This window comes from Chiroxiphia lanceolata, chromosome 22 (assembly GCF_009829145.1).
Source record: "Chiroxiphia lanceolata isolate bChiLan1 chromosome 22, bChiLan1.pri, whole genome shotgun sequence".
NCBI classification, from domain to species: Eukaryota; Metazoa; Chordata; class Aves; order Passeriformes; family Pipridae; genus Chiroxiphia; species Chiroxiphia lanceolata.
The window spans coordinates 8031041-8042792 of NC_045658.1; the positions used below are offsets into that span (position 1 = coordinate 8031041).

General features: G+C 43.3%; 1 protein-coding gene across 26 annotated transcripts in view; it reads left to right on the forward strand.

Annotated features, from left to right (window-relative positions):
• Positions 1-11752, forward strand: part of SLC45A1 (solute carrier family 45 member 1) — a 59285-nt gene that overhangs the window by 44758 nt on the left and 2775 nt on the right. For 23 of the 26 annotated variants that reach the window (XM_032708773.1, XM_032708778.1, XM_032708785.1 and 20 more), the window contains 8 exons: positions 245-657; positions 1616-1708; positions 2153-2377; positions 3402-4135; positions 5294-5447; positions 6539-6715; positions 7421-7626; positions 7699-11269. In XM_032708773.1, coding sequence (XP_032564664.1) covers positions 245-657; positions 1616-1708; positions 2153-2377; positions 3402-4135; positions 5294-5447; positions 6539-6715; positions 7421-7626; positions 7699-7980 — 2284 coding nt within the window. In that variant the 3' untranslated portion in view covers positions 7981-11269. Of the gene's footprint in view, positions 1-244; positions 658-1615; positions 1709-2152; positions 2378-3401; positions 4136-5293; positions 5448-6538; positions 6716-7420; positions 7627-7698; positions 11270-11752 lie in introns of those variants that run through there. The other 3 variants (XR_004360627.1, XR_004360628.1, XR_004360625.1) reach the window with 2 other exon arrangements.

Below are 11752 nucleotides of genomic sequence, written 5' to 3' on the forward strand. Positions count from 1 at the left end.
TTGTAAACTTAGACTGAGGTTGAGATTTATCTTTTTAGCTTGAGTGAATTTAACTCAAGTGAATTCTAGATAAATGAAAACTCACTGCTGTTATGGAAACTTCTGGGAAGTGTGACACGTCTAACTGTTAATTGTTAATAAATATTTCAGTCTACCGTGAAACATTGAGAAATATCTTGAACTTCAGTAAAAGAAATTAAGCAAATTTTTCTTACTCAACCATTGTGTTCTCTTTGTCTTCCAGACCCTTACCCATGATGATTCCACCATCTGCAACCAGCCCTGTCAGCGATGCTGTACTCTTGCCAAGCGTGGCTTCTCAGGAAGTGTGGAGGTCACCAGTTCCAGGCTATTCTGGATTGGTCACACGGCACATAAGTCATCGCACCAACAACTTCAAGAGACATCCAAAAAGAAGAAAACATATCCGTCCTTCGCCACCACCGCCACCAAATACTCCATGTCCTATTGATTTGATTGACTTTGGGGATCTCCAGCCTCAGAGGACTTTCTTGGAACTCCTGTTCAATGGGTGCATTCTCTTTGGGCTTGAATTCAGTTATGCCATGGAAACAGCTTATGTTACCCCTGTGCTGCTTCAGATGGGGCTTCCAGACCAACTGTATGGAATGGTATGGTTCATCAGCCCTATATTAGGTAACTTTGCTTTACACTATTTCTTCCCTCTTATTTTTTCCACTACATGGCAGTTATGTTTTTTTGTTTGTTTTCTCTACCTCATCTGTTCATAAGTATATTGAGGTTAAGAAGCACTAGCCATAATTTTACACAACCAAATCGGAGAATAATTCTTGCTGCGTCTTGCCTGAAATAGGCCAAGTGTGCTCAAAAGATCTGTTTTTTTAATAGCTTCTCAACCTCATAAACCTTTTGCGAGGGTAAGCTTTGGTTGCTCTGTTCCTGTATTTAAAAAATAGCAAAACAGGATCAGTATATCCATTTATGTCCCTATGAAAAAAGCATACAGAGACAGCTCCCAAGGGTGTGTGAGAAAAAGCAGAGTTGGGTTGCCTTCTCCTGTTTAACTTTCTGAAACAAATAGGCTGTTCCAATGAAGAAAGACCATCGACCGCTGCTGTTACGGGCATTGGATTACATGCCTTAGCACAGAGGCAGGGCTGGGACTGTATCCATTACTGCTTTTGTACTCATGATATGCTTCATAAGAAGAAATAGGCCCCTACTAACAGGCTGGCCCAGATTAATACACTCACCTTTCCTACTTACGAATTTGCTTGCTGTCTTCCAAGCTAATCCTGCAGGGGATCTCCCATCTGACGTGGGATAACTGAAATAGCTTATAAGGAACAGAGTGCTTGAGAATGTGTAACTGTTGTACTCTAACTCTTCACCTGGTGTCAAACTCCTTATTATTGATGCAGAGTGAACTGCCGTGTCGGTGAGCAGCAGCAAATTACGTTATTCGGTCCCTGTTCAGGGAAATGCCAGGCAAGATGCTGTGTGTGACCCTAGATGACTGGTGCTGACCAGACATACCACTATGCTATGGTGTCCTGCCTTTAACTGCCTTTTAAGGCCTCTCTGAAACAGGCTTGTAGAAAAATCCTGTTTATTGGTGATTCCTTTTTTCTAGGATTTTTGCTACAGCCTTTGCTGGGAGCCTGGAGTGACAGATGCACATCAAGATATGGGAGAAGAAGACCTTTCATTCTGGTCTTAGCAGTAGGTGTGTCTTTTAGAAACTGTGGACACAACACTTGTAGACATTGTGCATCTCTCTTCTGTGACATCCACTCTGGCACTACCTCCTGAAGTGTGGGGTATTGTGGGTCTGAAGAAGGTGGTGAGTGACACCAGGGTTATGCTTTGGCCGCTGGAGAGCCATACATAAAAACTTCTCAGAGTCTGAAGGGATGGTGTTTCTGAGGGTCAAGAATGTGGGGTTTTTTGGCCAAAACAAACTCTAGACATTTGTTAAGCTCAAATAGTGGAAAAAGATTATGTGTATCCTATAAGCCATGCTCATTTCCCAGGCTGTGTTGATCTGAAAAAGAGCAATTAGCGCTTGCCACAAAGCTGTGCAGGTAGTATAATGCCTTTGGAGCCTGGAGCTCTGCAGGCTTCTTTTACATACAAGCAGTGACTGATTTTGATTTGGTTTTGTTCCCAGGAGCATTGCTTGGCCTCTCACTTATGCTGAATGGCAAAGATATAGGGAGTGCCTTGTCTGACACTGAGAATAACCACAAATGGGGGATCATTCTTACGGTCTGTGGTGTTGTCCTCATGGACTTCAGTGCAGATTCAGCAGACAATCCCAGTCATGCCTACATGATGGATGTATGCAGCCCAGTGGATCAAGACAGGGGCCTCAACATCCACGCTTTGTTAGCAGGTATGCTTCCTTGGTACTTCCTGGGTGATGTTAACCCTAAGTAAACAAACTCTGCTGTGAGAAAGCAGAGTCAAAATCACTGGACTGTTCCTGTATAAGCATAATGACCAAATATGGAGGAGATAGCACTAATTAACTTTGAAAAAAACCTATTTACTGCAAAAGGCTTTTGTAACTACCACAAGTCAAACAAGACTGATTTGTTCATCTGAAGGTCCCTCACATAATTTATAACTCCTATGAAAACAAAATTATCCTTTGAGGAAGGAGGTTTAGCTTCCTACAGGTGTGGAATATGTGTCTTAGTTGCTCTGTTGGAGGAGAAAGTGTATACTGGGTGCTGTGATCCCTCACTGCTGTCATCTTCAGTTGTTGTACTGCCCTGTTCTAGGAAACTATTTCACACTCTTGAATGTGTTCATAAGTAAGAAAGGATAGTGTTGTAAGGCTCTCACCATGCGAATGGAGTGAGAGAGGCACTTGGTGCTCTCACAGCTCCCACGTTCATCAGTAGTAATGCCGTGGCAGTTTTGTACGCTGTCAACACATTGCTGACTAATGAGCTTGCTGCACTTCTGAAGTGATTCGATCTGTCTTGGATGCAGTTAGACTGCGTTCCTCTAACTGAGTGAGGAAAATGGATTTTCACTTTCAGGAAAACAGTGTTAGCTGAATGATTGCAGAGCCTTGTCATAAGGCTGGTGGACACTTCTGTTTACGGACTGAAATAGCTGAAGGTAAGGTGTTTTGTTCTTGGCAAAGAAAGAAGTATTATTTTTAGTTATTTGTATCATCGCTTTTACAGCACTTTCTCCCTCTTTTTGTACCGTGTTGGTACTCCAGACTGTCCTTGTGGCACAAGTAACTGTGTTTATTACTACATTTGAAGAGAAAAGGGGTTGAATGGTAAAACAGAAATAACACGTTGGATTCTGCTCATGAATCATTAGACAAATGATGCTGTGCTGCTGCTGACTTGTGGGATTGCATAGGGAAGATAATCTTGGCTCTGTTTTTCCACCAGGTCTTGGAGGTGGCTTTGGTTATGTTGTTGGAGGAATACACTGGGATAAAACCAGTTTTGGAAAAGCTGTAGGAGGGCAACTTCGCGTCATCTATGTCTTCACCTCAGTTATACTGACTATTGCTACCGTGCTGACTCTAATTAGCATTCCAGAAAGACCCTTAAGGTCCTTTAGCAGGAAGAAAAAGGTGATGAAGAGTCCAAGTCTTCCTCTCCCTCCTTCTCCACCTTTCTTCTTTGAGGAGGGTGTAAATGAAAACTTTGCTTCTCATAACTCAGCTCACTTACATGCAAGTTTTACGAGTCCCGTTTCCCCCATCAGCCCACTCACGCCAAAATACGGGAGTTTTGTCAGCAGAGACAATTCTTTGACGGGAATTAATGAGTTTGCATCATCATTTGGGACTTCAAATATTGACAGTGTGCTTATAGACTGTTTTACAGGCGGGCACAATAGTTATGTACCACTTCCAGCTAGTTTGGCCAGGCAGCCTGTCAGTGTTAGCTTTCCTCAGGTGCCTGATGGCCGTTACCAAGGAGAAAATGGAGTTCTGGAGCAAGGGGAGAGCAGCATAACATCTGACGGCGACGCACTAAGAGTGGGCTCACTGGATGCAATAAAGCCACGGTCGTCAGGGATCTTGAAAAGACCTCAGACCTTGGCCATTCCAGATACCATAACAGGACACTGCCCAGAGAGTAACAGAAGAAGAAATGTAACCTTCAGCCAACAGGTAAGAGCAGGAAATCAATGATACAACCATGTAAACATGAGCATAATTAATCTCTTCATATAATTTTAAACATGTGGTTCACAAATTATTCATTAAAGACTGCTCGTAACAGCTTGCTCATATAAGTCATTATGGAAACAGCACACCTGCTATGACTCTATCAGTAAAGTAGTGGGTAGAATGTGAATTATGACTGGCAGTCTGTCAGCTGCCTTTGTTAAGATGGTAGAAATGGGAATGTCCCACTCTTATCGGGTCATGTGTGAGAGTTAGGTTGGGGTTTCTGATCCCTGCTTTACCACCAAGGGAGCTACCACATGAGAGCAGAAAAGGACACATTTTTATTGAGCCTATATCTTCCCTTTCCACAGAAAGACCTGCAAGATAGGGCCAGGGATAGGACTCTCCCATGAACTTCTCCTTATGGCAGTCATTACATCTGGTTCCATCAGGGAGATGAGGTTTCCCTTACTGAGGGATAAGACTCTGACCTCTCCTTCCCCTGTTGGTGATAACTTGGAATATCTGAGACCTTTGTATGGCGTATCTTTTTTTATGATCTGGGATGAGGTAACTGTCCTCTGTTACTTCTTGGTTTGGTTATGGGATTTGGTTGGAGTTTTTTTTGGAGGGGTGCTCTTCTCTTGTTTGTTTTGTTTGTTGTTGCTGTTGCCGTACTTTGACCCGATTTGTGAGATCAGACTTTTTTAGGGCCAGGATTTTACTTACTGTGCACGTAGAGGTTGAGCATCAAGGTTAGCAAGCAATGAGAATGTGTTTCAATTAAAACCAGCTTCTTCTTCTTCAGTGTCTCTATAACTTCAGGATGCAAATTCACCTGAATGTGGGTACAACTCCTATAAAATGCAGTAGAATTTATCCATTCCTTATACTAGAATCTGGATGTGGTCGCCAAGTATCCTAGTGAAGTAAAGAGTACTGTTTCAAGTATACTGAAAGCTGCAGGGTAGTGCTGCCATTGAACACTTGTTCCAAGGCTGAATTTACAGTTTAGCCTAATACACTTAATCTCTGAGTCAACATACTCCAGCAGCAGAGTTTATCTTTCAGATGATCAGATAGGTGTGCAATACTGCATACATTTGCTTAAAGGTTTTTCTTGCTGTGCTTGTTGACCTGGGAGTTCTTATGGTGCAGGTTGCTAATATCTTGCTGAATGGTGTTAAGTATGAGAGCGAGCTGAATGAATCAGACGAGACCTCTGAGCAACCACTCTCTGTGAAACTGCTTTGTTCGACCATCTGCCAGATGCCCAGGGCTCTTCGTAACCTCTGCATCAACCACTTCTTAGGTATTCAGAAAGTGCCGTCTTCTACTTCACAGGGAAGTAGCTCTGCACTACCTCGGGTGAATCTTTTTCAATATTTTACCTGTTGCTGCCATGGCTGCTAACTAGGGAGGATTTGATTTGTTCTATATACAGTTACCAATAAGGTATCTTCTGATACTTAGTTTCTTAGAACAGTGAGAAAGGAAAAAAAAAAATACCAAAACACCCCAACAAAGCAGTAAAGCCTTGTTCCTAGAAAGGGAATAACAATGGCCTAAATCAGTGCCTCTGTTAAGTAGAATGTTTACATCGAACAGAAAGCCAAGATTAGTTGCATTTCCCTGCTTACACCTGAGACTAGTGTTTGCTTTCCTCCCTTGGACAGCATGTGTTTTGGGGTCCCAGAACAGGCCACGAGGAGGTGTGAAACACAGCGCTGCAGAAGTGCCTATAACCAGTAATGTTACCTTTACTCTTAACCAGTGTGTGACTGATGATTAGGAAGGGCTTGCAATCAATCCAGTGTATACAAAATTGGACAGAAGGTGCCGGGTAGTTAATACTCATTGGCTATGAAAGGAATTAAGAGATTGTCTGCATTAATGGCCTTGATGCCAATTTGTAAGTAGAGTTTTTGACTGTATCAGAGGCACTCTGGAGGCTGCAACCATGACATGAGGCCCTCCTTCCAGTTCTGTGTGGGAGAATAACAGCAACCTGAAATTACTATGGGATAAACCACTCTGTTAAACGGAGCGTTGTGTCCTGTCAGCTGAAGTTGTGTCCTGTCCTGAAGGCAGCTCAGACTGTCATCATCTGTTTCTCTGTCTTGCTAAACCAATATGTTGTGGCCTTTATTCAGCCTCTAGCATTCCACTTTGGAATTCAAATGGTAAATCTTGGTCTTTAAAATCCTGAATGTCTTTAACAAACATTGCAGCATAATGCACAGGGAACAGTGGTCTCAGATAAATGTGGCTGTTGTGTATTACTCACATTACACAACCTGTGTTCCGGGTGTGTTTTGTAATATAGCTGATAACATCCATACAAGCTTACAAAGGGAAAGAGATACTCTGAAATCCTGATGGGTTACTTCTCACTTCTTTCAGGATGGCTTTCGTTTGAAGGGATGTTACTCTTCTATACTGACTTCATGGGAGAAGTAGTGTTTCAAGGGAATCCAAAAGCACCTCACAACTCAGATGAGTATCAGAAGTACAACGCTGGGGTCACCATGGGCTGCTGGGGAATGTGCATCTATGCATTCAGTGCTGCTTTCTATTCAGGTACTTGGTATAGCCATCTTAACTACTGCTGTGAGAAAAGATACACACTTTCCTTAAAAGTGGTGTTTCTGCAACAAGTTCAGTGTTTATGTTGCACATAGTCTACCAGCACAAGTCCTGAAGCAGAGTGTTCTTTTTCATGGTAATTGTATTATGTTATAGCTAACATAATTATATGATGTTCGTTAGCTTGGCCTGCATTGACAGCAGATGAGGTCAGCAATCCAATAAAAACACATCTTTCTTAGCATGTAGTTCCTTTCACAAGTGGCATTTTCAATGTATGTTGAATCCAGAAATACATGCAGCCGCCATAGGCACAGTTCTGGTGCAGCAGCGCTCAGTGCCTATGTTTCCCCAGCAGAGTGTTCAGGTGTCATGCAGCAACACAGCACTTTGTCATGTATGCCATACGTCTGCCTCCCCACCTCCACCAATTCCCACATACCCCTCTGGGACATGGGCACTGCTAGGCTTCAGCTCTGCCATGCCCTCCATGGAGAGGCATGCGAGGCTGCATCGGGGCAACAGGATTAGGAAGGGGCCCTTGGTGCTCACATGCAAGCCACCAATTACTCAGAGGCCTAATAGTTGCCACTGAGACGTGGCTGCCTAACTGCTGGACTACGGGGCCTCAGGTCTACTGACTGGCTGGTATTGGGGAGGGATGCAGTTCAACCAGAATGCCATTCCGTTTTCTTGCAGCCGTGCTGGAGAAGCTGGAGGAGCGGTTCAGCACACGGACGCTGTACTTTGTGGCATATTTGGCCTTTGGGCTGGGCACAGGCCTGGCCACCCTCTCCAGAAACGTCTATGTGGTGCTGTCACTGTGCGCTACCTACGGCATTCTGTTCGCCACGCTCTGCACATTGCCCTACTCCCTACTCTGTGACTACTACCAGAGCCGTGAGGTGAGCCCTGGGTCAGGGAGGGGAGAGGAACTCCTGTGACACCCCCTTACACTGTGGCTGTGTCCCCCGCAGTTTATAGGCTCGCAGGCAGAGGGCATGCGGCGCGGGATGGGCGTTGACATCTCCTTGCTGAGCTGCCAGTACTTCCTGGCACAGATCCTGGTGGCTCTGGCCATGGGGCCACTGACAGCGGCTGTGGGCAGTGCCAGCAGTGCCATGTACTTCGCCAGCCTAGTGTCCTTCCTGGGCTGTCTCTTCTCCTCCCTCTGTGTCACCTACGAGCTGCTGCCCACCGAGGAGCTTCCACCTGCCGAGGAGCAGCGTCCGCTCTTGCCTCATGCGCAGAATGAATAAATGGGAGAAGCTGCCACAGCCTCTGCTGCCTCATTGCATCACCCTCAGCCTTCCTATTGTGGCACGACAGGCTTGTGCACCTCTGGGATGGCAGCAGTGGGCATGGCAAATGACGAGAAAGATCTGCACTGGCTTTGCTGAGCTTTCCCCTGCCTGTGGGAAGGTGAGGGGTGAGTCAGCAACGCCTGCACTGCTGGTCCTTCCCCTGAGGTGGCAAAGGCCTGTCTGTGCCCCTGGGCCACAGCAGCAGCAGGAAGTGGTGGGGCCATTCCCTCCAGCTGCCTCGTGGTGCTGTCATTCCCAGGGGAACCAGTGGTTTTGTCCAGCATGAGACAGGAGGCCCAGAAGTCTGGTACCTGGGCAGGGCAACCTCGGTCTCTTGAGTGGCAGGGAGCTGCTGGGCTGGGCTGCACACGCCACTGCGAGTACTGCAGCGATCTGCCAGTCTGGGGGGGCAGAAGGTGCCATCTTACTGCCAGGCAGAGCCTGATCCTCCATCGCCAAGGGCAGTGGTGATTCCTGTGAGGCTTTTGGGAGCTGCGGGTCCAACCTACAGCCTCTGCCTGTGGTAGGCTGGGCTCTGGACGGTGCTTTCTAAGACTTTGGAAAGGCTGAGAACAACTGATCCTGCTTAGATGATGTAAGTACTCTATGAAGTGCCATGGTTGGACTTCTCTTTGTACAGAGCTCCCACCAAGTGCTACGAGAAACCACTGTGGGCTGAAAGTGGTGTGGCCTGGCTCCCAAACCCTGCTCGTTAGGTCCTGGCTGTGGTCCTTGGTAATGTTTGCCAATATGTGCAGATTTCCTTCCACATTAGACTTTTAATTAAGACTACAGGGGTTTGTGATGACTTAGCAGGAGGATGGACAGTTGTCCATAATCCAGCTTTGGGGAGAAGGGTCTTTCTTCATCAGCCTCTCTTGGGTAGAAGCTTACTCTCAGAGCTAAGTTGAGAATTTAAGAAAAATAATTTGTATGAAAGCCTTCATCACATCATCGTTGTTTATACAGTTTTACCTTGTGACATTTTAAAATCTGCATGGGGACCAGTGAATAAGTGCTTGTCAGCTAGAACTGCATCTTCCATATCTCAGTAAAACTAGTAAAAGGGCTTTGGGTTTCATTATCTGCAAGATTTTTTAATTATTCTGATTTTAGAAGGTGGTAAATGTGCGAGAACTTGTACAAGTTCTAGTTAAGGCCAGGAGTTAATTTTAAGTCATAAATAAAGTTAAAACTATTTCTAAAATCCCTATCAGTCTGCTTCCATATTTGGGTAGGCAGCCAGTGTTTACCAAGGCTGAGGGACACTTTGGTGTTTACATGTGCATGGCATCCCTGTAGAGGTTATTTCTGCTTACTTGGTCTTTAAGTCTTGAATAAGGGTTATCACGGGAAGGTCACTCTTTTTAAATGAGTTGTACTTAATTGTACGCCTAAGTTTATTCTGATGCTTGATCTACAGTGCCAGGATGAAATAATTAGTGTAATCTTTAGCTGTTGTGGCTTACTATACTCCCATGCTGAAAGCATAATACACAACTTGTAAGAACCCCTCATTTTTATCATCTGTTCCTGAGTATTACTTTTTTAAAAATTTATTTTAGAAGCAAGTCTCATATTACTCAGTATTGACTTAAATGGAGGAATACTACTGAGATTACAAAGTCAAGCACTCAGAGATAAAGGACTATCAGATTGATGAGTATATTCATCTTTCATTTCTTTGTTTGGGCTTATGTAGTGTCATATCTGCAGGAATATCTGTGATGTGTCATTTCCTTGATTATGGGGCAGCTGTCTCCAAAAACGTTCAGGACAAAGCTGGAACAAAATAGCATGAGAAATTGTTGGTACTTCTGATTTTGACAATCTAAAGACTTGACTTTGGAGAATTTTTCTTTCTTGTTGGTCTGCCTTGTAACCTTAATTTCTCTTCCTTATCTTCTCAAACTTTTAAACTCAAAAATTATTTTATTTCTTTGTTTGGTCCCACTAGTTAATGTGGTATCAGGTCTTAAAATGTTTTTGCCTCTTAAGTTTTGTAGCCAGCATTATTGCACTAAATGAATTGTGAGCACTTTCCTTTTCTAGGTAGCTGGAGTTGCAGATCATTTTGTTGCAAGTGAAAATCTTCAAAAGGTTCATACAATTGATGAAATCAGTGTATCTGATGATAATGTATGTCTCCATTACCATCTGTAAATATTATGAGCTACGTTTATATAGTTATAAAACTATTGCTATGCCTATATGCATTACCCGATAAAATATATATTACATTTTCTATTTTATGGGATATGGACTTTATTTTGCATATGTATTGATGTAGTGTTACATACATAGTACTTTTAAGTCAACATCTGTTAATTAACTGTGTGTTAATTTGGAGCTTTGAGCAATACTAGTGGTGTCTGGAAAAAAAACAGGGACTGTCACTATCATGCAGAGTTGCACCAAGTCCATAGAAATAACTTTAGAAAGGTATTACTTGCTTATTCTCTTCGTCATACATTTTGTATTTTACAGAAATTACTGTATATGATCCCTGTTGAACTGTGAGCTACAACGTGATGTCTACCTTTTGGAATCCAAATGCTTCATATTCTGTCTAAATCTGCAAATTGCTGATTAGAAAAAAGATGCATGAGTTTAGGCAGGAAAATGATTTTACGCTGTGCTGCTTTTCAGCGATGCCTAAAGGTTAATTTTGAATAAGTCCATATCATTAAAGGCTGATGGCAATTATTTGTGGATGCTCATAAGGTATTTATAACAGATGTACAGAAGCAGGGAGAATGGGGAGACTGACGGAGAAACAACCTTATCAGTTGTCTCATGTTTGTAATGAAGCTAGCTGTAAGCATTTCAGCATATGTCTGCAGTTCACTCGACTTCTGCTGTGTCTCTCAAAAAAAGACAACCTAATAATTTCAGAACTTCTGCTGTGTCTTTGAATGGAAAAAAATGAGTCTTTTCAAGAATCAAATAGAATAAAATTGTATGACTATATATATAAAGAAAAGCTATATTGTGGACTATTCAAAAGAGTTTTCTAGTCAATTTATTTTCTACAAATGAGTAGTTAGTCATCTCGTACTCTATAGGACATACACTTTATTTTATTAAAAAAAGAATTTGTGTAAAAGGTAGCTTTCTTAATATTTGTTTTCCCTCTCTCAGACTGGGACAGTCTTAGGGGAGAGGAGAAACTTTTAGATGCCATTACCATAATAACACCCAGTGGATTGCATTAAGTCCAATAAACATACTGAGAATTCTATGAGTACTGGGACCAAAATGCCAAGGGAGATCTCCAGCATCTGTTTAATTTATTTATATAGACATTTTCCGTACTTGTGGTTGTTAAGACATAATGATTCATTTAGCCTAGCTTTCCTGCAGGGAAGGTTTTTCTTGATGTTCACTAGAGAAATGGCTGCAGCAACTTTCCATTGGCTGTTCCTTTGTCCCAAGCTGCTGCTTCTGTAGCAGGGTCAGTGGAGGGGAAGGTGCCTACATTTAGGTTGGCAAATTTCAGGCTGCAACACCCAAGACAACAGCAAAAGCTGTAGGGCAGCAGCGCTGGGACAGGCTAGAGGTCCTTTAGTAGAATCCTTGTTTTTCTTGGTATTGCAGTCCATGCTGTCTCCTAACAGACTTGAAGGTTCTGGGAAGATGGTGTTCTGTGCTGTTCAAGGAGTTCTTTATGTTAAAAACCGTGCCAACACGCTCTCTCCTATATCCCATGCAGAAATGATAAATGCAT